Source organism: Trachemys scripta, chromosome 14 (genome assembly GCF_013100865.1).
Source record: "Trachemys scripta elegans isolate TJP31775 chromosome 14, CAS_Tse_1.0, whole genome shotgun sequence".
NCBI lineage: Eukaryota > Metazoa > Chordata > Testudines > Emydidae > Trachemys > Trachemys scripta.
This window is the reverse complement of record NC_048311.1, coordinates 26,260,833-26,286,525: the sequence shown is the minus strand read 5'-3', so window position 1 is coordinate 26,286,525 and position 25,693 is coordinate 26,260,833. Positions and strand designations below refer to the sequence as shown.

The 25,693-nt window shown below is 41.6% G+C and overlaps 1 protein-coding gene across 1 annotated transcript; it reads left to right on the top strand.

Annotated features, from left to right (window-relative positions):
• Positions 1–1,961: 1,961 nt before the first annotated feature.
• On the top strand, positions 1,962–25,693 carry CRLF3 (cytokine receptor like factor 3). The gene is made up of 8 exons (XM_034789981.1): positions 1,962–2,152; positions 7,861–8,068; positions 11,226–11,313; positions 11,824–12,001; positions 13,148–13,370; positions 14,375–14,507; positions 21,192–21,304; positions 22,819–25,693. Exons 1-8 carry the CDS (start codon positions 2,036–2,038, stop codon positions 23,070–23,072), a joined length of 1,314 nt encoding a protein of 437 aa, XP_034645872.1. The 5' UTR covers positions 1,962–2,035; the 3' UTR covers positions 23,073–25,693.

Genomic DNA, 25,693 nt, shown 5'->3' with positions numbered 1-25,693 from the left:
TTTAACTTAATGCCCTGTGAAACTTCAATGGACTACTCATGGTGCATTAAAATAAAGCACATGTGTAAGTTTGCAAGCGTGGGTCCTAAATATATAGGAGAGAGAAGAGGCAGCATGAGCTAGTGGCTAATGCACTGGATTGAGACTCAGGAGGCATGTTTCTGTTCCCTATTCTGCCACTAACCTGCTGTGTGACACTGGGCAAGTCACTTCACCTCTCTGTGCCTCACTTTTTCCTACCACCTTTGTTTCCTCCCACTAGTTTGTTTAGACTGGGGCAAGGTCTGCTTCTTGTTATGTATTTGTACATTGCCTAACATAATGGGACCTACTATAATAATATAATATGATAGGCCCTGGTACAGTATAGGTGTAGAGGTCAACCCAGCTGGAGTTACTTGTAGTATCAGGGTCTTAAGTGCATAAGAAAAAAATTACTTGTCTCTCATGATTGGACAAGTTAATTTTTGCAAGGCCAGCTACATCATATAAGGGCTAGTCTACACTGGCATAGCTCCAAACGCTAGAACACTGCCTACACTGGTGCTTTACAGTGCTGAAACTTGCTGCGCTCAGGAGTGTGTTTTTTACACCTCTGAGTGTTTTTTACACCCCTGAGCGAGAAAGTTGCAACCCTGTAAATTGCCAGTGTAAACAAGCTCTAAGTAATTAAAGAATTTTTCACTTGACCAGAGCTCAAATGTATCTATCCTGGGTACTTATCTGGCTCCCATTACTTTCCCACTTGAGTGCTTCACAATCTTCAGTGGTATTTATCTTCACAAGAGCCATGTGAGGAAAGAAAGTACTATTATCTCCATTTTCTAGTTGGGGAAGTGAGGCACAAAGCAGCTAAGTACCTGATTCACAAAGGTATTTAGGTTCCAAGCCTCCATTGAAGTCTATCATAGATGACATCTAGATTCCACATTGAATCTATTTCCCTACGTTAAGTATCCTCACACGTTCTTGTCAAACTGTCTGAAATGTGCCATCTTGATTATCACTACAAAAATGTTTTCTCTTAATTAATTAGACTCTTAGAGTTGGTAGGGCAACTCCCACCTTTTCACGTTCTCTGTATGTGTATAGATATCTCCTTACTATAGGTTCCATTATATGGATCCGATGAAGTGGGCTGTAACCAATGAAAGCTTATGCTCAAATAAATTAGTTAGTCTGTAAGGTGCCACAAGTACTCCTGTTCTTTCTGTGGATACAGACTTAACACGGCTGCTACTCTGAAAACTGAAATCTAAGTGACTTGCCTGAGGCTATGCAGGAAATGTAACCTAGTTCTCCCAAGACCCAGGCTAGTACCCTAACCCTAGACCATCCTTTCTCCTGTAAAAACAACAAGGAGTCTGGTGGCACCTTAAAGACTAACAGATTTATTTGGGCATACCGAAGAAGTGAGGTTTTTACTCACGAAAGCTTATGCCCAAATAAATCTGTTAGTCTTTAAGGTGCCACCAGACTCCTTGTTGTTTTTGTAGATACAGACTAACACGGCTACCCCCTGATACTTGACACCTTTCTCCTGTGTTAGAGTGACTTTTACATTTCAAATTAAAAAGTTTCATTTTAATGCAATGACTGTATTTTCATTGGTCTAATGAATAGTTTACTAGTGTGTAAACATGTAAAATGTAGCAATAACTTCAATGGTAATTTATTGTACATATCAATGTATTTGTCTTATGCAACATAAGTATAATGAAGTGTTTGCTTTCAGTGATGGGCCTGAATGAACATAGGTAGCCTTGAATTCTGAATGGGCTTTTTGCAATCAGGACCTGGGTTTGGTGACTGTGCTTTCTGGCTGCTCCACCAATGCTAGCTTGTGCGCCATAGGTACGTGTTGGGGTATCAATAAAGTTTTCCTAGATTTAAAAAACAACAACAACACAACCCCAAACTTATGCCCCGCCCTCCTGCCTGGCTCATTGCCCGGATGTGGTTCGCTTCCGGGTGTGAGGCCAGCCCGGGCGGCTGTTGCCAGCAGCGGGTCCCCACAGCCCGGGCCGGGAGTGGGATGGATCCGGAGGGTGAGGCGCTGCTGCTGGAGGCTCGGGAGAGCGTGGAGGCGGCGCGGAGCTACCGGCGGGAGCTGCAGCAGCGGCTGCGGGGGCTGCAGCAGGCGCGCAAGCAGGTGGGGCGTTGGGGTGAGAGCTGAGGGGGCGGGGGCAGGGGCAGGGAATGAGGTCAAGGGGAGCCGGGCACAGAGCTGTGCTGGTGAGTGCAGGATCCTGGTGGGGGTGGGGCTGTGATTGGGGAGAGGAAATAGGGGGTGATTGGGAGGGACACACCTAGTCCATGGGCTGGGAACACACCACCTCCCTTTCCTGGGACAGATTCAGATTATGTGGCGTCCACGCTTCAATTTAAAACACGTCTCTGGCACTTGGAGGGGGAAAAAATCTTCTGAACGTGACCTGAGCGAAACTGATGCAGGTAGTTGCCTGCTTCAGACTGAGCAGCTCTGAGATGAGAACTGCCCCTGTTTTGCCAGCGCCAAGAATTAAAAATTAATGAGTCCGCCCCCCACCTCCCAGATCAGGAGATTGTCTTAAAAATAAGGAGAGGTTAAAATTTGGAATTTTTATCAACCTTCTGGTTTGGGGGCTGTTAGAGTTCCCATTTTAAAGTTTTTCTTCTGCAACCTTGAAAGATAGAAATCTGCTTTTAAGGGAAAAAAAATCAAAGCGAAGATTCTCATATAATCGCCTGACTCCATACCCCATGCATTCAGACTCAGGTATCCATTATCTGATTTAACTCTTCATTGTTAACATACCCTGAATGTCTTTAATTTTTGTAGACCTGAGAACACCCTAGGTGTTAGTTCATCTTGTGGAGTGATCTTTCATTTATTTTAAATCTTACAGAATTTTTCTCTTGTGATCAAGTGTCAGAGGGGTAGCTGTGTTAGTCTGTATCCACAAAAACAATGCAGAGTCCGGTGGCACTTTAAAGACTAACAGATTTATTTGGGCATAAGCTTTCGTGGGTAAAAAACCCACTTCTTGAGATGCATGGAGTGAAAATTACAGATGCAGGCATAAATATGATGTGCTGGAGAGGTTTTAGCTTGGGGCTGTATGTGATGGCCAGTGGTTTTCTGCTATTTTCCTTGTTGGTCCTTTCCTGTAGTAGGTGACTTCTGGGTATCCGTCTCACTCAAGTTTTACTTAAATCTACAATACCCACCTGGGGAAGTGAAGAAACAGATTGACAGAGCGAGACAGGTACCCAGAAGTCACCTATTACAGGACAGACCCAACAAGGAAAATAGCAGAACACCACTGGCCATCACATACAGCCCCCAGCTAAAATCTCTCCAGCACATCATCAACGATCTACAACCTATCCTGGAAAACGATCCCTCACTCTCACAGACCTTGGGAGGCAGGCCAGTCCTCGTTTACAGACAGCCCCCAACCTGAAGCAAATACTCACCAGCAACTGTACACCACGCCACAGAAACACTAACCCAGGAACCAATCCCTGTAACAAACCCGGTTGCCTACTCCGTCCCCATATCTACTCTAGCAATACCATCAGAGGATCCAACCACATCAGCCACACCATCAGGGACTCATTCACCTGCACATCTACTAAGGTGATATATGCCATCATGTGCCAGCAATGCCCCTCTGCCATGTACATTGGCCAAACCGGACAATCTCTATGTAAAAGAATAAATGGACACAAATCAGACATCAGGAATGGTAACATACAAAAGCCAGTAGGAGAACACTTCAGTTTCCCTGGACATTCTATAACAGATTTAAAAATAGCCATACTTGAACAAAAAAACTTCAAAAACAGGCTTCCAAGAGAAACTGCTGAGCTACAATTAATTTGCAAATTTAACACCACTAATTTGGGCTTGAATAGGGACTGGGAGTGGCTGGTTCACTACAAAAGCAATTTTCCCTCTCTTGGTATTGAGACCTCCTCATCAATTATTGGGCGTGGACCAAATCCACCCTGATTGAATTGGCCCTGTCAACACTGGTTCTCCACTTGTAAGGTAACTCCCTTCTCTTCATGTGTCAGTATAATAATGCCTGCATCTGTAATTTTCACTCCATGCATCTGAAGAAGTGGGTTTTTTTACCCATGAAATCTTATGCCCAAATAAATCTGTTAGTCTTTAAGGTGCCACTGGACTCCTCATTGTTTCTGTTGTGATCAGATAATTTCCTTGAAACTGATCCCATCACCATAGAAATCTGTTGTAAACTTATGTGGGTTAGTGCCCTGATGTTATGACTAAGTGGAAGATTAATGTTCATTAATCACAGTGGTTTTCAAAGTTGTTGTTATTGCAAACTACTCAAGGTAACGAGCCTCATAGATGCCTCTAGTCCAGAGGTTCCCAAACTGTGGAGCGCCCCCCTACCCACGGGAGAGGTGGAGGACTGTTCAGGGGGGTGCAGCTGGGGCCTGGGCCAACCCCCATGTGGGGCAGGGAGGGAATGCCACCCAGCTCTGCTTCTGACCCTGACTGCCAGCCCTGCACCCGGGGCTCCGCTCCCGGCCTGGGGCCCCAACTGCTGGCCCGGGGCCCCAGCTTCTGGCCACACACCTGCCCCCAGTTGTGGCCTTGGCCCCCTTACCCCCTGTTCGCATCCTGTCCCCACTCCTGGCCCTGGCTCGGCGGGGCAGATGTGTGAAGGAGGTGTGACCCTGAAAAGTTCGGGGACTGCTGCTCTCATCCAAACTTTGCTATCCCTGCTGCAGTGGTAGTGCTGCTTATTAACATAAAATATAACGGGACAAATGACAGTAAACTTGCATTAGCATGGTGAGTATAACTGCTCTGTTACTTTGGTGGGTGTGACTGCTTAGTTACCTTCACCTTCATTTGTGCTGTTTGTTTCCTGTCCCTGGATACAGAACTTTGCATTCATTAGTACTGAATCTTTCCTTGTTCCTGCAACTTCGGTTGATCTCTTTGCTGTATAGTTCTGTGCTTGTATGCATTTGTTTCTGTTCCCCTGGATTCACTTTCCAACTGTGGGCTCGGTCATCTGCTGAGTTGGCCACAATGGAGTTTACGCTAACGAGATATCTGCCAAAGGAGGATATGAATCAACTATGCAGGATGCACATAAGAGCCTTTGGAAATCTCAAGACTCCTAGACTGGGCTACAACTAGCAGGACCACTTAGCATTGCAGCATCAACCTCCATTTTAGGACCATTTTACTACAGTATTCAAATCCATTCTCGAGCCTCTGTGTGTGTTTTTACTTTCCAGTATTTTCGTCCTCTCTTCTGTTTGCACATCCCTAGCTCTAGCATTGAGATTCTGATATTGATTGAGTTTGTATACGCATCTAAAACGGTAATGGGTTTAGGGGAACAACCATTCTCTTTTGTCATCCTCCACCCCAGCCTCGAATATACACTGCCAAACACTTCCTTTTTTTCTGAAATAGTAAAATAACAAGTGAGGGGAAGCCAAGCTGTGTGGCAGCCGCAGAGGCTCATGAAGATTGCTTGAAGAGGAAATTTACTTTACCTAACCCAAGAGCTTCCTGTGTTGGTTGTCAGTACTTCTAAAGATCTAGAAATTACATCTAGGGCTTGGCTTATATTGCAGCATTTCCTTATGTGTGTAAATCATGAAAGCACTTCATAGTGGTGTGTTTAATTCTGACTTTTAGCTTGTGATTAATTTTTCACGAATTCAAATGTTTCCTTTCTAAAAAAAAATCATATGCAGTGGGTTCTTAATCGACTTCGGAGTAAACTTTTTGTAACAACTTTTTTGTAATAAAGATTCTTACAATATCCACAGAATCAAAATGGATATGGTGGCATATTCACTATTCACCTTGACTCCTAACAAAAGAACAAGGGAAACAATAAATGGAACTCAAAGGTGATCCATTTCCAGCTGATTTAAAAATAAAACAAAAGTCCCCTTCACACAAATGTGCAGTTGGCCCATGGAACTCCTTGCACCAAGGTTGAGGCAAAAAACGTAGTAAGATTCAAACAAATGATCGGTCACTTATATGGATAACAAGACTATTCAGAGTTGTAATAGTAAATAAAAAAAAAAAGAAAGTTTTGGAAGGGATTCAAACCCTCACGCTTCTGGGGTTAAGCCTCTAAATATAGGAGGAAAGAAGAGATTTTTCACTGGGGACAGCATATTTCATAACTACTGAATACAGGGTTTCTTACTCTTCTGGAGCACCGGCCATGACAGGATACTTGTCTGATCTGATTTGAGACTATGTGATAGTCTTCTTGTAACTTAGAAATTGCCTGTTAAAGATAAATTAGTGACTCAAACACACAGATGGACAGACCGAGTAAACGTTGAAACCATTCTCTTTCCACTCTGTGGAGCTGAATTTTCTCCAAATACTGGCTGGTCGGATTTGTGATAGGCCTAATCCAAAGCTCAATGAAGTCAGTGAAGTCTTTCTACTAACTGCAGTGGGCTTTGGATAAGGCCTCTGCGTGCTGAAATATTCAAGTACAATGTGGTGAGCCAACAATGAAGATCTTTGACACGTTAAAATACACACACAGTTCTATCTCTGTTCTAATGCCGTGTGCTGCAGTGCCATTCTCATTACTAATGTGAGTCCAGTGTGTGGGAAGGACCGGCTGCACAAGGAGTGGATATTTCATTGTCTTAGTGCTCTGGATGGATGGGAAATACCACACTGCTGCTTAATGTGTTAATGCCATGACAGGTCCTGTGCAGTTGCCTAAGACACTCTATCTAGCTTTCAATACAGAGCCTTAATATCATTGGTTGTAACTCTGTTCTAAAACTTTTTGTGTAGCTGAACTGCTCTCCCTTTTTAATGCACCTGCTCAAGACTTGCAGCTCTAAGGAGCAGCCTGTAGGTTACAGTAGTGTCTATGGATGGTCTTATTGCGGATGAACTCAAATTCTGCTGAGAGGAGAAATTTCCCTGACTTGACAACAAATAAGCTGCTAATATATTTACTTTCCTCAGGAGACTTAAATAGTTTATAGATACTGGAAAGGAAATCTGCTGAGTAAAGTAGAAGAAGAGTTGCCCACTGGTTAGGACACTAGCCAAGGACTTGTGAGATGTGAGTTCAAGTCCCTGCTCTGCTACAAACTTCCTCTGTTATGTCAGGCAAGTCACTTACCCTTTTTGTGCCTCAGTTCCTCATCTGTACAATGGGGATAATGGTACCGCCTTACCTCACAAGGGTGTTGTGAGAATAAATACCTCAAGATAGAGGTGCTCAAATACTACAGTAATGAGGGCCACACTTTTATCGTCTAATAGTCCCAGAATAAATTGACTTACTTAATGTGTTCTGGCTTGATTTGAATTGGTTACATTTTTAATATGTCTCATTTGCACTGGGTTATTTTGGCCATGGCATACGTAGCCTACGTCCTAGTTGGCCAAAGGCCTCTTGTTGTCCACATGATTTGAGACCCTGTTACGATAGGCTCATCACTCTTAAGCGTGTCTTTAGTTTGTTTATGGGGGAGATAATTGTCCTAAAGAATACTCTCCTCTCTTCCAGTTTCATGTGGCTTTCCTCCTTATTTATAATCCTTCTCTAAAAGATTACAAGTTTTGCTTTGCTTTCATCGCTTGTCTTTCTGCTTGGGTAGCCTCACTACCTTTTCTCTCCCCTGCTTTGTACCCTTAATCAAATGAGTATCCTACAATGAGAGTCTCCTAGCAGGTTTGTTAATTGGCTGAGAGCCTTTGTAAAAGCTGACCTAGCACAGAGCTTTCCACCAGCAAATGCAGGCAATGTGATTCGCAATGATAAAGGGATATTTCTTTTCAGCTGCTCACCCTGAATCCTTCTCTTTTCTGTTGTCTTGAGGCAGATCAGAGAGAGTGCAGCTCTGACAAGGGATGTACTTGAGCAGCATTTTAATGATTTAAAAGGGACCCTGAGGAAGCTGCTGGATGAGCGACTAGTGTTATTGCTGCAGGAAGTGGATGCCATTGAACAAGAGAGCATCAAGCCATTGGATGAATGCCAGAAACTAATAGAACATGGAGTCAGTACAGCTGATGACCTGCTCCAGGAAGGTAGGGGGCTGTTTAAAATATACATTCCGATAAGTCTTCTCTTAAAGATTAGTGTAGATCAGTGGCGAGCAAACTATGGCCTGCAGGCTACATCTGGCCCATCAGACCTTTTAATCCAGCCCTCAGCTCTCGCTGGGGAGCAGGGTCAGGGATTTGCCCCGCTCCGCGTGACTCCCAGGAAGCAGCCGACATGACCTCCCTCCGGCTCCTACATAGTACGCGGAGGTGTGGCCAGGTGGCTCTCCGCGATACCCTGCCTGTAGGTGCCGCTCCCGCAGCTCCCATTGGCCACAGTTCACGGCCAATGGGAGCTGCAGAGGTGGCGCCTGTGGACGGTGCAGTGTGCAGAGCCGCCTGGCCACGCCTCTGCTTAGGAGTTATGGGGGGACATGCTTCCAAGAGCTGCTTGCGGTAAGCGCCACCCAGAGCATGCACCCCTGAACCCCTCCCTGTGCCCCAATCCCTTGCCACAGCCCTGATCCTATCCTCCAAACCCCTCAATCCCAGCCCGGAGCCCCCTCTTGTACCCCAAACTCCTCATCCCCAGCCCCACCCCAGAGCCCACACCCCCAGCCAGAGCCCTCCCCCATCCCTGATCACTCTCCTGCCCTCCAAACCCATTGGTCCCAGCCCAGAGCCTTCCGCACCCCTACTCCCAATTTCATGAGCATTCATGGCTCACCATACAATTTCCATACCCCAGTGTGGCCCTCAGGCCAAAAAGTTTGCCCACCCCTGGTGTAGATCGTAGTGCATATTACGTACAGCATGTTTTGGCTGAAATGGGCCTATCCTAAACCAACACTAGTAAAGATTTAAAGATCTCTGGAGAATTGGGGGTGGGGTGGGGGGAAATATATCAATGCTTGCTTATGAGGATCCATATTTTAGCATTTTGGTATATAATCCTAGGATTATAGTATAAATATAAGTATAAATATAAATGGGTTGAAGTATGGAATGATACAGGGGGAGAGTACCTACTTTCAGAGGTATATATTCCCATAAAGTTAACTTCCAGGCCACCAAAGTAGAAGCAATGGATTGTGTTTGGCCTCTTAAAATAAAATGTGTATCAGATGTCCTCATAAATAACAAAACACCTGTGTTGTTTTTGGTACTGTTAATCTGGCAGTTTATTTTAAACCTAAATGGAACTTCAGTGGTGCATAGGTCTTATGTTAGTCCACGGGTTGGCAACCTTTGGCATGCGGCCCGCCAGTGTAAGCACCCTGGCAGACCGGGCTGGTTTGTTTACCTGCCGCGTCCGCAGGTTCGGCCAATCGCAGCTCCCACTGGCCGTGGGAAGCGGCGGCCAGCACATCCCTCTGCCTGCGCCGCTTCCCGCCACCCCCATTGGCCTGGAGCAGCGAACTGTGGCCAGTGGGAACCGCGATCGGCCGAACCTGTGGACATGGCAGGTAAACAAACCGGCCCGGCCCGCCAGGGTGCTTACCCTGGTGAGCCGTGTGCCAAAGGTTGCCGATCCCTGTGCTAGTCCTTTGCGCAGGGGGTAAATTTCACCCTATGTGGTCTAATTGCTTTTTCTCTAGGAGAAAATAATTTTGGATTTGAGTTTATTTTATATTGGAAAATGAGTTTCTGCCAAAATAGAGTGAATGTTTGTTCCAGCATTTGGAACTGGAGGGAAGTTATTTTGAGTCTGTGGAGTAAAAACATAGCGTACAAAAATTCAAGGATTATACTGTACTGCCTGTCACTGACCTTTCCCTCCCTCGCATCCCATTTATATCTGCAAGGAAAGTCCTGCTTTTCTCCAGGAGATTTGCCGTTGGGACAGAAAACAATAGAAGTGTCGAAGTGTACCATTAAGGGCGAACTATTCCATATCGTTACCAAATAGCTAGTCACAAAGGAATGTCGCTATTGACTGTGTCCCTGCACTGGAGAACCTATTCTGTGGCCTGTTTCAGCCATGACCGGGCAGGTTGTTTCCTTGCATTGTTCTCGTCTGTCTCAGCTTTAACTTTCTTCCACGGTGCTCTCTGGTTTGTGAACTGCAACGCGTCATACAGTCTGCTACTTGTACTTGGATGTGAGTTTTGTGCTTAAGGAAGTTGCTGGCTTGGCTGTCTGAATGAAGTCCTGTATCCACCAAAACCATTTGTCACTTTCCAAATAGTTTCGCCTACTCCTGTGAAGCTGGTATTAACACCATCTCCATTTGACCACAGGAGGTGACATAACTTGTATGAGTCTGACTGATAAGCTCCCAGATCCGTGGCTACTAGTCTACTTCTAATCCACTGGGCCACAGCTGCCTATGTGGACAGTGGCAGTAAAAGTTTTGCTATACAGTCGCTCTATTCTAGAGGGGCCACCTCTGAGCAAGAAGAGGGTCAGTCTTCATGCATGTTCAATCTTTTGCTGCCAAATATAGTGTGCGTTTTTCTTTTTTCTAAATGTTGGCAACTGTCCACTTGGAACTGGACTGAGCTCACATAGCTCCCACAGATCACTGTATACTCATCAGATGATAAACTTGAGAAGAGTCCAAGCTGGATTTAAGCAGAAGTCACTGTAGATCTTCCTGTAACTTCAGGGGTTTCCACGTAAATGCAGGGGATCTGAGCTGATGTGTTTGAAAAGCTTTCTATTTATCTATCCCTACCTTGAACTGCACAGACTATCCTAGAATGTTACATTTGCAAAAAAATAAAGGGCCTGATTCTGCACACTGTTGAAACTGTTATAATTTCTTTGCCAGTTTTAGCTTTTTCAGGTTCTAATCAGTAAAGATGCTCTGCATTTTCTGTGATGATGTTTCCCTCTTAAAGTTGTTTGGCTGTCAAGTGATGGAGCCAGAGGATAAGAAGCCATGATTTCTTGCATCTGGTCCCAGCTCAGTTACTGTCTGGGACCTCGGTCAAATCACCTAACTCTCTCATAGAAGTTCCTACAAAGCTCTTTAAGATTGTCATCAAAGGATGCTATATAGGCCTATATTATTAACAGCAAGAACATACAAGTGTTGAAATTCTATTAAAGTGTCTTGCAGGAGCATTGAAAACACTGAAAAAAAATTGTTAACTGTTTGTTCACTTCGGCACTAGTTGTTATTTGATATGAAGAATGTTTTTCTTGGACATTTTTCATACTAGGAACATTTTTTTTTTTTTTTACTCTTTCATTCCAGGAGAGAGTGTCATCCATGAGGTCATCGGAGAGCAGAATGAAAAACTGTGCAACTTTACAAAAAAGGCTTTGCACATTCAGCTGGATAGGTGAGAGACATCAGTATGGTGGGGGGATTTGAGAATGCAGCAAGGATCATGATTAACATGCCTCTACATAGGATTTTTTGTTTGTTTGTTCCCTTTTAAGGCAATGGACATTAGGGACTTTTATTTCAAAGGTTTATTTCAGGCTTTGCTATCCCACTTACATATAGATTCTGGAAGGGGTTGGCCTTGATAATTCAAGTTGTGTTCAGTCCTCAGATGGTCTCTCTTGAAATATGGATTGTCTGTTTGCAATAGTTTTCATCAATCCCAATGAAAGAGAAGAGATTACTGAGACACAGATGACATCATTAGGCCTAAAATATTAGGTACTTCCTCAGTCTTTTAAGTCTGAAATCTGGAATTCCTTTAATGTTCTAATTTTTAAAACCAGTCCCTTGAAGTATAGAGTTAAAAAAATAATCAACACATGTGTTGTCTTTTAAGTGTATGGCTGAAATAGAATTGTATACAAGCTGCTCCCTTACATGTCAGCAATTTTTCTTTCCTTAGCTTGCCAGAAGTGCCCGCCTTGGTTGATGTGCCTTGTTTATCTGCCCAGCTGGATGACTGTCTTCTTACTATAGTGAAAAATCAAATCTTCAACCATGGGACTGTAGCATCTCGGCCGCCTGTACAGGTAGAAGAACTTACTGAGAAGCCTGGCGGTATCCTAGTCCGGTGGTGTAAGGTGAGTAAAATCTCTTGAATGTAACTCAGATTCTCTTTTAGACCCTGTTTCAGAAAAAAGAAGGTATTCTTTCTCAAACTGAATGTCACTTTCACGCTGCATTTCTTCCTCCATCAAGGGAATCATCTCCTTTTGACTTGGGATTTAAAATACACTGGAAGAAATTGTATGTTATGGTTCAATCCAGGTGCACATAATGGTAGATTTTGAGGCACAAGTGTGTGTGGAGGAAGACTTTCACATGAGAATCCAGCCCTTAGACCGCTCAGTCTGGCACTGGGCTACCTGTGTGCTGCTTGATAGTACCTACTGTCTCCCAGTATCTGCCAATTAGTGCAACAGGGCTGTATACAGTCTGTTGTGTAGAAAAGCCAGCAGAGCTCACTGAAAAAACTGCCCACTCCTCCTCTCTTCTTGGGCCAAACTGTTGGAAATGGAAGAGGCAGGAGATTACCTCCCCTCCCCCGAAAAACAAAAACCAGCCTATAACACTTCCCCCTAAATAGATGAGTGCTACAGAAATATTAATTCTGTGACACTATCATCTAAATAGCAATTGCCGAAATAGGTCTTGTATTTGTCAGAAGCACAGATTGACCTAGAAATAAACGTCTTGTAGAATCCATACTTGGTGGTGATGTGTATTACAGTAGGTAATTGCAGGTAGGGCCCCATTGTGCGAGGTGCTGTACAAACAATGGAAAACTCCCATTGATTTCAGTGGGGCCAGGATTTCACTCATAGGGATAAACATTAAACTTCTGCACCCTTAAATATTTAGTACTCTGGTAGGTACAGTGGGTGAGTAAAGAACCTCAGATTTTGTATCAGACGCTTGGCTAATTGCTTTCTTCAGTATTCAGAAGGCATTCCTTTTTTATTCACTAAATCAAAGGTATGGTTGCTAGGACCATACATATTTAAGTTGCTACTGGATGGCTCTATCTTCCTTGCCATTCCTCCCTAGAAGTATGAAAGAATGTTGTGTTTCGGATGTTGTTTTAACAAAGGCCAACCATTGGTCACCTTACCTTGGGAAGGACAAATGTTGCTAACTTGCATTGCTACTGGGATACATTGTAGTTCAAAGAAATCCAGGGAAGAAATGGTCATGATCCCTTGTTAATGGAATAAATGTCTGTTTAGGTGGATGATGACTTTATACCACAAGACTACAGGCTTCAGTATCGCAAGAGTACTGCCAATCACTTTGAAGATGTGTATGTTGGCTCAGAGATGGAATTCATAGTACTACATATCGACCCCAATGTTGATTACCAGTTCAGAGTCTGTGCCCGGGGTGACGGACGGCAGGAATGGAGTCCATGGAGTATTCCTCAAACTGGCCGTTCTACATTAGTTCCTCATGGTATAAACTTTTGTTGTTAGTCTTCTGAAGCTTATAGTGTGTGTGAAAAACCCATAATGTGCTGTAGATTTTGTGGAGCTGTTTGCTGTCTGCAGACAATGGAATTTGCTGCCTTGCAATATATGGAATTAAATGTGTATCTAGATAATACAAGGTAATTAGATACATACCCTTCTACAGTTGGAGTCTTTGCTTAATTTTAACTGCAACTAATTCTGTAGCACACATGGTAGCTATCAACCTGATGCTTGGGCTGGAGCAGCGCCTGCACTTGGAAAATGCCAGTGTGAGATTCTGTTCTATGTTTCATGAAGAATTTTAAATTCACATCTGTCATTGCCTGTTGTGTCAGAGCCTGTTTGCAGGGGGTTTCTACCTACTTCCCTTTTGTATTGGTTGTAATGAGAAATGGAGCGTTAACTCTTGTTCTGGCTTTCCTCAAGGATTTCTGGTTTCTGTAATAGCCTGGGGTTTTGCTTTCTTTGAGGATGGAAAGTTAGGTTTCCATTGAGAAATGAGTTCCTATCTCATCGTGATGTTATTTAGACAGGTAGCTGAGGGGTTAGCAAGATTCACTGAATGACAAAACTGAAGATCTTTCCTATTTTTTCCTCATTGTTATAGAAAATCTACATCTAATAACTTTGTAAATGTCTATAAGGCTAGTTCTTAAACTGGCTGAAAATGAGAGAAACGCCAGGTTATCTTTAGTCCCAATTAATTTTATAAGGAAACTGTGTAATATACATTTTTGTCACTTCTGTGTAAGTAATCACAGCCAAGAGTCAAATGCAGGTTAATCTTTTTGGCGACAATCACGATATTGCAAAAAATGCCTCATTTCTCTCTCACTCCTTTTGCACATCAATGAGAGGTTAGACCCAGAGCTATGGTAACCTGACTCTAACTTGCAGATGAAGTAAAAAGACTGGATGCAGCCAACTGAAGCTCCTTCCCCACATGATAGCCAGTGAAGTAATTCATGTTTTTGTTTTTGTTTGAAGAATGGACAGCAGGTTTGGAGGGTTACAGCCTGAGCAGTCGAAAAAACATAGCACTTCGAAATGATTCTCAGTCATGTGGTGTGCTCTACTCCAAAGCTCCTACTTACTTCTGTGGGCAGACATTAACGTTCAGGCAAGTACATGCTGTATTGCCATTGCATGAGGCACTTACGCAAACAAGAATTTCCTGTTTTGTCTCATTTTGCTACCGCTGTGTTGTACAGAGAACTCAAGCCTCACTATGCCTTTAAGTTGTAAACTCCCAAATCGCTGACTGAGTGGTGTGTACGTAATACACAGTCTCATTTGTGTGTGAAGCCTGAACCTTCCGCTCTTTGCTTCCACCTCCTAGTTCTTCAGGACAAAGTCCAAGACCCTCTTGTAGGATCCATCCTAACCTAGAACAGGAGCTGAAGTGCTCTATTCCTTCCTCAATGAGGTCCCCAAATTAGCCTAGACTGAGTGGAGCTGTGGGGTATTTAGAGCTTTTTTGGTGCTTCTCAGCAACTGCTATGACCTGATCTAAAGCCCATTGGTATTCTTCCATTGACTCCAGTGGGCTTTGGATTAGGTCCCCTAAACAGTAACCTCTTTCCTTCCCAACCCTCCTAATTCTTCTAGGACTGTTGGAGCGTTGTTTTCATGTGACAGTGTAAGAATGGCTGATTGGCAGTGGAGTAAGTTCTCAAAAAGATACCACCTCCAGGATAATTATAGCTCAGGTCAGATGACTGTTGGTTGCCATCTGTAGAAACTCCTGAGGGGAAAAGATAGCATGGGGAATTTACTTTCAGGGTTAAGAATTTTAATTTGGCACAACAGTGAGATTAGAAACCTTGGCAGCTTTTCTGCATTGAGCCCTTCCCTTGAGATGAAGCTGTTTGGCTGGGGAAGAGGAGAGTCCCTGTGGAGATGTCTCGTCTGCCAGGCGGTGTCAGTTGTGATAGTAGATTTAAGAGACTTAGCCATAGTTTTTCCCCACCTTTCTCTTATTACAGAGGCACACAGACTGACAGTTTTTGTATAATAGGCTTGACAATCCTGCTGCAAACTCCACTGGTAGTTTAGGGAGTGTGATTATGGTGTTTATCCATGTAGCTTTTAGATGATGTTACATTAACCCTAACCCTGAAACTTAGATTCTGTTGGCTTTGGATGGTCATAGGGCGAGGGCATATTCAACTGTCCTCTGTCTGCCATGGATGCAAAGAGCTCCACAGCTTCCATCTCAAATAAAACAATAGGCTTAATATTGCCTGGTACAGAAGCATCTGTGCTATTAAATGCAGAGCTTTGAGGCGTTCCCTGGTTCTGTTTCACACCAGTGTGTCTCTTACCTTTTCATATTGGTAACAGAGCTGAAAATCCTTTTGATGTGCAGTTTTTTTGTAGTGTGGATTTTGCTCGTTCTCTCTGAGGAAAGATCATGTTTCTGTATCACAGAGCTCTAGCCCACATGTGTCTTCAAAAGATGTGATGGAACATGTGTTTTTTTTTTAAAGAGAATCTCAAAAGTTAGAAAATAGGTTGTGTTACTTTCCCCAATCCCCGCAAGAGCTTCCCATTTCAAAGCATATATTAGATTCTGCTAGTTCACTAGATGCAATACTTAGCATTTGGCTTTATCCCTCTGTTTCAACAGTACATTCACAAAGGGATAACCAGCCTCCTGGATAGAAACGGTCAAGACTCATGTTACAGATAATCTTCTTGTCATATATGCAGGAAGCATAATAGCCTCTCTAGTGAGTAGCAAAGCTGTAATAAAACCAGCATTTCATATGTCCCCTTCTCATAACTAGATCTCTTTAATCGGAGTATCACCAACCAAGACATTTAGATGAGGCTATAATTGGGGGTATGAGGTAATTGGCCTGGGCCAACATTATTCCCAGTTCTCTGCTGCCCCCATGGAGCTGTGCTTGGAATGGATGGTGAGAGATTCTCCAGGGTGACCACCCCCTGCTCTTCAGACTGCAGTTGTTCGTAATGCTTATCCTTGCAGTAGGAAGACAAGATTAGTCCAGCTGCGCTAGCAATTCAAGACGATAAATGAGGCAGTCTGAGAGGGCGAAACAGTGTGCCCCGGTGACTCTGGCAGGCTTAGCCTAATCTACATATAGCTAATTCATAAATTAGTACATATGATGGATGGTGACTTGTGCATCTCTCTGTTTTTGAGATTAATGGAAACTGTGGGGTGTTCAATTTCACTAACCATAAAAACCTATGGTTGATCTTGTATAGCTGTCTACTCCCTGCAGTTACAAGGAGAGGACATCTTGTGGGCTGCATGCTGCCTTCCAACAAAGTGATGATGTAGGATTTAAAACATGGTCTGTTAAATAGTATTTCTACTGCATGTTCTAGATACAGTCAACAACTCCAGGTCACAAGTTCTCCAAAACTGCAGAGAAAAATAGTCATCCTAAACATGGATTCTAGATCAAATGGTTTTCATTAGTAAAATGAATAGCAGTTTATCCCTGAACACCACTGAGACATTCATAGCTAAGTCTTTCTAAAAGTTCCCTTATATACGACTCCTGTCTAGGGCTGTGCTTCCTGGGATGGTTTGCTGCTGGAATTGACAAAAATATTAAGCTAAGAAATGGTGTCCTGCACCAAACCCATAGGCCTGTTAACAATTTAAGCTTACCCCCTTACTGGGGTGCCCAGCCTGCCACCATGCCCAGGGTCTTTATACTGCGTGTGTTGGCATATTATGTTTGTAAGGACTTCCACACTGTTGCCTTGAGTCCAGTGGTTCTGTCCTGCTGATTGTGTAATCGCTCGGTTTTCCCTCTACTATTAGTCTAGCTTGTTTCTTTGATCTGCTCAGTCATATATGCCAATATGCATGGAGTGATAGATCAAAGCCATGGATCACTTACTTGAAAATGGGTTTTAAATGTACAGATAAGCTAGTGCACTTGGTCAGCTTTGTGTTATGCAAACATACATATTTCCAGACAAAAAAATCAAAGAGATGCTGCATTAACTGGAGAGGCATAGAATTGATGTTCTCTAATGTACAAAGACATTAACGATATCTGAACATTTCTAAGTTAATATTTATAAAACTGCAGTAATGACTAGACCTAATGAACACAACCTTATCTAAGGTTTTTTTGTACAAACAGTTCATTGTGGATCAATTCAAAATGCAAAACTTCTAGACACTTAGATTTTTGTTTGTTTTCTTAGCTGAAAGCTATGTTATAAAGCAATCTCAGTGATGATTTCCAGAGAACTGAAAAATCTGATAGAATGAGAGTACAACATGGTTCCAATTTGGATTTCTCCTGTACATCTTTAAGGAACTAACTAATAATTTGCCAGACCACTCTCAAATCCTAAAATATAATTAAAAGGGGCTTTATTAATTTCCAGTTCTTGAAGCTGCTGTTGCATGTTTGTGAAGTTTGACAAATCATAGAAATGTAGGACCTCAACAGGTTATCAAGATGAGCTTCTTACGCTGAGGCAAGATCAAGTATATCTAGACCATCCCTGACAGATGTTTGTCCAACCTGTTCTTAAAGACCACCAATGATGGGGATTCCATGACCTCTCTTCAAAGCCTAGTCCAGTGCTTAGTTACCCTTACAGTTAAAAAGGTTTTCCTAATATTTAACCTAAATCTCCCTTACTGCAGACTAATCCCATTACTTCTTGTCCTACCTTCAGTGGACATGGACAGCACAGCACAGCCTGTAACATGTTTGAAGACTTATCAGTTCTTCCCTGCCTTCCGTCAGTTTTTTTTTTTCTCTTCTCCCCAAGACTGAACATAAGTGTTTTTTTCCCTTTCCTCATAGATCAGGTTTTCTAAACCTTTTATCACTGTTATTGCTCTTCTCTTTTTTCCCTCTAATATGTTCACATCTTAAAGTGTGATGCCCAGAACTGGACACAGTACTCCAGCTGAGGCCTCACTAGTGCCAAGTAGAGCAGGACATTTACTACATTACACTCCTTTAACCCAGAATATTAGCTCCCCTTCGCCCCCCTTTTTTTGGTTGCAACTGCATCACATTGACTCTTATTCAATTTGTGATCCACGGTAGCCCCTAGATCCTTTGCAGCAGTACAGCTGCATAGCTCAGTGTCTTTCAACCTGTGGCCCGTGAACCCCTAGGGGTCCACAAACTATGCCTAAGATTTCCAAAGGGGTCCACACCTCCATACAACATTTTTTTAGTGGTCTGCAAATGGAAAAAAGATTGAAAACCCCTGGTATAGCCAGATATTCTCCATTTTGTAGTTGTGCATTTGATTTTTCTTAAGTGTAGTACTTTGGTCTGGTGTTTCATCTTGTTGAATTCAGATCAATTCTCCAATTGGTCTAGGTTCCTTTGAATTCTAATCCTTCTAATTGCATCCCCTCCCAGATTAGTGTCATCTGCAGATTTTATACACATATTCTCCATTCCATTATCCAAGTCATTCATGAAAATATTGAATAGTACTCGACCCCTATCTACACCATACATCCTTCATGTTTGACAGTGAACCATTGATAACTACTTTGTGCACCAACCTTATAGTAATTTCATCTATACTACATTTTTCTGGTTTGCTTATGAGAATGTCAAGTGGGACTGTGATAAAAGCCTTACTAAAATCAAGATATATCACATCTGCTTCTTCTTCACCATCCTCTAGGAAATTAACCCGTCAAAGAAGGGAATTAGGTTGGTTTTGCATGATTTGTTCTTGACAAATCCATGCTAGCTATTTCTTATAACCTTATCATCCTGCTGGTGCTTACAAATAGATTGTTTAATAATTTGGTGCAGTATCTTTCCAGGCTGACTGGTCTATAATTCTCTGGGTCTTCTTTGTTTCCCTTTTTAAAGATAGCTACTATATTTTCCCTTCTTCAGTCCTCTGAGACCTCACCCCCTGCCATGAGTTCTCAAAGACGATTGCTAACAGTTCCAAGATTGCTTCAGCTAGTTCCTTAAGTACCCTAGGATGAATTTCATCAGGCCCTGACAACTTTAATACATCTAATGTCTCTAAATATTCTTTAACCTGTTCTTTCCCTATTTTGGCTTGTATTCCTTCCCCCTTGATAATATTAATTGTGTTAAGTATCTGGTCATCATTAAATGTTTTAATGAAGACTGAAGGAAAAAAAGCATTGAACACCTCTGCTGCCTTGATGACATACAACTAATAATTTATCAGCTCCAGTGAAAACCAATTCCCCCCAAAACAGGGCAGGTTATGTTTTCAAGAGTGCTCAAGGGAGTTAGGAGTGACTTTGCCACTTAATAGTCTGTTGCTTTGAAAGTCAACATAATGTTGTATTTGAAATCACTTGGGCTTTTTTGAAAACTTTACCCAGCATCTTTAAGGAACAACAGAGGTAAATGTACGATTCATGGGACAGAAGAAAACAGATCCATTTATAGAAATATCTTTAAACATAAAGCTTATATAGCCTCCCTCTCCTTTATAGGCCTGATTATTGGCCTTTGGCTGGGATGTGGGCATTCGTTTTCAATGGTTTGTCCGTACACACACGTCTGCTTGGTTGATCATTGGAAAAGTCTATCAGTTCTTTATCAAAATTATAAATTCATCTTGGCAGAAGCCAGGCTTGAAAATTACTTGTTGTAAGATTCTGTCCCCACCTTCCCCACCAAAGGCATGGTCTCTCTAGCCAAAGAAAGTTAGCAGGATAAGTTAGGGTCCCATAATTGTTAAGGGAACCTGCTACTCTTTATAATAAATGCTAGAGAAAGAGCCTGCAACTGTCAGTACATTCTCACCCTGAGGGATTAATCAATGACCCAACACAGGGCTTCATATTAATAGGGCTATATGGCTGGTCAGCCCCTTAGTGACAGTCACTTTAACTTCTAATAAAGATTAGAACACAAAAGAGTAACTAGGTATATGGCAGAAGTACACCAAGCTCAGAAATTCTGTGGTGGCAGCAAGCTGCCGCTGAGCACTTAGTTGCCCAGATCATGGGTTTATTTTCAATACCTTACCAATTGACATTTGCAAATATCAGGTACGATTCTATTCACATGAATAAATTTCCATTCTGGCCTCTCTGCAATGCCTTACCCTTTTACAGTTGACTAGCACCACTGATTCTATTTTTCCTTTCAAATAGATGAATGGCAACTCCTTAAGAGCGTACAGTGTTAATCTGATAAAGATTGCACCTTGTTCTTCTGCATGATTCATCCTCCTTTTGTCATGGATATCATCTATATTAAACCCACTTTCAACCCCTCTATTAGTAACTTAAATCAGGGTTATGTTCTGAGTCCCTTTTAAGGAGCTTTTGCTGCACAGAGGGCCTTCTGTACCTGCCAGAAGTGGAGCACTTTGCCTTAAAAATGTGATGTTGACCGTTTGGTAGACAATTTTGTGATTCTGCCTGGATTGGTACAAATACTAATAGATGGGACAGCCAGCCTAAGGCCATGTGCCACAACTGTTGAAAGTGGCAGGCCAAAGGCTATATCACATGGGGAACATTTAACAGAAGAAACCAAAAAAAAGAAAATTTTAAGATTGTGAGAAAAGATACAGCTGTAACCTCTATGCCAGCTGAGCATCTGCTACAAACTGAAGAGAAGTATATGGTGAAGCTGGTCTTAAGGACCTACATGACCAATTACTCAGCAGAAGTGGTCTCAAAGTTTGTGTGAAATTGTGGTGGACACCTTAGGGCCATTGTAAAGAGGCCCTTTATGATAAGGTAGTGCTGATTTGGTATGAACCTTGCTGCAGTTTTTACTGTTTGTTAATTTAAAACTTCAGAATTTAACAACTTTCTTCTTCATAGAATTGAAACAGTTGGTCAGCCAGACAAACGAGACAGTATAGGAGTCTGTGTGGAACAGCAGAACGGCTATGATTCTTTGCAGCGAGATAAAGCAGTATGCATTAGTACGAATGGTGAGCTCATTAATATTGCACTATTGAATATAATCTACTTGTTTATGAAGATCTTGGCTATGTCTCATGTCTATTGTGTGCTTGCCAACATATTTGTCTCTAAATGGCTGGATCTTTTGCTGAAGTGTTGTTACAGCTTCCAGCAACCCGAGCAGTCGAATTCTGTTATTTGAAGTGAGCCACATGGAAGTGTACTGCATCTTTAACATTCACAAGTTCGCTTAATACTGTGTATGCTATAGGCATTTGCATGTGTTGTTCTAAGACTTCAAAAAAAAAAAAAAAAAATCAACTCAATTCCTGAGACTAGTCCCCATTTAGGAAAACCTGCTTGGAGCTGGGCTTTCCTCTTACTGACTGCTACTATTGAAGCCTGCCCTGTGTCTCGTGTATTAGATAAATTCATGGAGGATAGATCCATCAATGGCTATTGGGTAAGAATGCAACCCCATGTTCTGGGTGTCCCTAAACCGCTGCCTACCGGAAGCTGGGACTGGCTGACAGTTGATCTGGATGGATCACTCAATAAATAGCCTTGTTCTTTTCATTCCCTCTGATGTATCTGGCACTGGCCACTCTCAAGACAAGATACTGGTCTGGATGTATAGACTTGGTCTGAAATAGTATAGTCATTCTTACTTTCTTAAAGAAAAGTACAACTGATTTTTACTTAAGGTTACATTGATAAAAGAGAACAGTACAACTGGTAAGCTTCCATTTTATTAATCAATTACCCAAAACTTTGCCAAACACCACTCAAACATCTAAAAAGAAAGTCCCTGCCCTCAGGCACTTACAATGAAAGAATTTGTGGTACGGACAACTTTCCTACCTTGATAAGCAAATGCACTGGAGATAGGAAGAGGGATAACATGTTATTTTAAAATCATTGATCTATGCTTTATTGGCGATCCTTTGTTTCTTGACCCAACAATTAGTTTGCCATAGCCTTAATTTTTTTTTAATAGTAGATCAACATAGTATATTGCCCTATCTTTGATAATTAATCCTTGTCTATGTTTAGTGCTTGTCAGTCTCTCTGTATTTAACTTAAATAGAATATTTAAGAGTTATTGTGAACCCTAGTTTCTATTTTATTGCTGAAAAGTCAATGGTTAATAATTTGGGATAGGAGGGCAAGTGAAAACATTTTTAAGTTGATTGTTTCCTGATGTGTATAAGGAATGTAATAGTGGAGCTCTAATACACTTGTGTTTCAGCTGGTATATTTGCTTATTAGGCCCAGTGCAATGTGTCACAGGAACTGGTTAAAATGTTGTCAATACCACCTATTCTGTTTTTGGGAAGAGCTAAGACTGGCACAGAATTAGTATAGCTGTTATAAAGTTCCATTACGATTTTACATGTCAGTTTTCTTTGGGTTTGAGTAGTGAGCAAATCACATGATGATATGCATTGGGGGGGTGCTGGGGCTTCATCAGTGGTGCAGCCAACTTCTGCCCCTAACCATTATGCACTGTAAAAAAAATGTTTAAATATCTTGACTGTTTCAGGGGCAGTATTTGTAAATGGCAAGGAGATGACAAACCAATTGCCTGCTGTTACTTGTGGATCAACTGTGACATTTGACATGGAAGTTGTGCATTTAGGTCCCAATAACAACGAGGGAGGAAACACCAAACTCAGAGTAACCATCAGTTCTAACAACAGGGAAGTAGTTTTTGATTGGGTACTTGATCACTCATGTGGTTCTTTATATTTTGGATGTTCATTCTCCTACCCAGGCTGGAAGGTGTTAGTGTTCTAGCCTCTTTAGTTGTTTGCTCTAAATTTTAAAAGTTGAATTCATTTTTCCAGCTTTTAATCTCTAACTTGGGTTTAACAAAACTTGTCTTTACATCACTTGAAGGTCACTATGTTGTACTTAAATCCATTTCAAAATAATGGAAAACATGATTTATTACTCTATAAAAAGCTAAACAGGCAATTAATTTCATACAGGCTTGGAATAAAAACTGGAAAAACCTCAGGGTACATGTATTGAATTGAATGAACTTTGCTTACTGCTGCTGTTCTGTGAAACAAGCCTGTAACACTTTTGGCTTAGGGTTAATGGTCCAACGTTTTATCTATCCCACCTACAATAAGAGCAAACTATCTTAGTAAATTTCAGATAGACTTAGTTACAGAATGCTGCAACTCGAACTTTAAAAAGGCAGAACTTTTGTGGTTCTACATAATACATTTTCTTCTGGGTGTGGTACGGTTTGTCATCATTCCCCCAAAATAAGAATGTCTGAGCCTTAAGTAAGTTAAAATATGTAGTCAGGCTGTTAAGTGTCTCATTTCTTTACCAATGTGCCTTACCTTCAAATACTGAACAGTAGTTTGTGTCTCTTATGGAATAAGTTTGATAAACCACATGGACCATGCTTAAGACTCAACACTTTAGTACCATGAACTATGGAACTTAAGTCAGACCATAAAGCAAAGAATGGTAACTTATTTTCTTGCTCTATTATAATAAAGTGTAGTAGTATAGGAATTTACTATGAATTTGAACAGGGTAGTTATAAATGACTGGGTAACAGTATTAAACTAGTCCTGTTTCTTGTCCAGAGACTATTAGTGTTACTTTGTTTACAAGAGCATGTTAACAAAAAAGTGTTTAGAGCGCTAAAATACAATAAGTATATAAAAAACCTTTGCTTACCTCAAAGGCAAATATTGTGTATATAAAGCAACTGTGGCAGTTTTTTAAATACAGGTGGTGATATTTTGTAAAGCTTTTTTTTAATAGATCATACAATCATAAGATCTTGCCCTATTCCTTTCATTTAAATATACCCATGGCTGTGGTAGCTACAGATGCCCCATACTAGTCACAAATAAAGTTACCCCATTTGGACTATGTGAATTTTTCCTGTCTTTACCCTAAAGGATATAGGAGAAGCAAGTTGATTTTAAGACAGGCAACAATTAGGGGCATGGAAAAACTCAGAGGGGAGGGATTATTCACATTAGACAACATGTTGAAAGTGGGGAGAAGCCAAAGTAGGAACTTTTATACCCCTTCTTGTTACACAAGAAATATATTAAATGTAAGTGAAAAGTAGAAATTTCAAACAGATACCAAAAATCTCCTCAGCCACCACAGAACTAGATTAAGATTTACTGTGAAAAGATGGTGAGAATTAAGAATTAGCTACAGGTAATAATACCCACTGAGATTTTTGGATCTTCAAACTTCATCATATAAACTGTTCAGTGGGGATTAGGAAGAAACTTTGTCTGGGAACAGGTTAAGTGCAGGATTTCTTCCTTTGAGGCAGCTGATAGAGGACATTTAGTGTAGTGGATTAGATGGACCACTGATCTGATGCAAATTTTTTTTTTTAACATAATATAGTTCATCTATACCTAGGAAAGTGCTTTTGAAGACTATTCATGTAGTATCCCTATTTACAGGGGAACAGAGGGTACAACTTGCCAATAGTCAAGTTAGCACTGAAGCTGGTAGCAGATCTGTTTCATATGCCCATGCCTTATCCACTGGATATTTCTGATCCCTTTCACTCTGAGTCCAGGTGTTAGGTACTGGGTGTGTATGATTAACCTCCATAAAACTCTACTTCAAGCAAAGAGAGCTAGATTGCGGTCTTTAAGGAAAAAAAAGGGTATTCACTCTAAGAGGCAAATGTATGCCTCCCTCTTCTTGTGAAAGGACTGGTAAGAATAGGTAACTATCAAAATATAAAATGGAGATACATTATATAGGGCTTTGTTCACACAGTTCAGTATACTCCTACCCGAGATAGATCTGTCAGCTTGTTTACAGTACATTCTACAAACCAGCTTAAAAAAATATAATTTGTAGTAAGGGCTGGTACATTTGTACAAGATGAGAGAAATGTCCAGCATGGTAAACTAGCCCCTGCACTACTGCAAACCCTCACTCTCTCTAGCTTTTAGGGAAGGTATAATTGAGGTCAAATCAGTCTTACCTGAAATCATGAAGTTTAAGTAGATAAGTCACTTACATCAAAACCCATCTTTTGCCATTATCCAAGATGTCAGCTTCCAGCTGTTTGTAAAGACAGATTTGTTGTAGATGATCACAAAGGCTAGACGCATGAACTACTAGATAGGTACTCTTCAAACACCAAAGTACTCACCTGTACTGTTAATCCTTTTAAAGAACATTACTGTAGCAGTAGCTTCTCCAGAACAATTGAAGGCTTGACACTTGCAACTGCTTCAAAACATGTTCCACATCTAAATACTAGTCATGCAAAAAGCTTGTTGTAAATACAAAACTGCTTATGAAACTTTGAAAGTATGTTCTCTGAAGCCATAATACTCACTTACCTCAATGACAGATGTTTGTCTTGTGAAATTATTTTTTAAAAATAAAAGTTGATCCCTGAA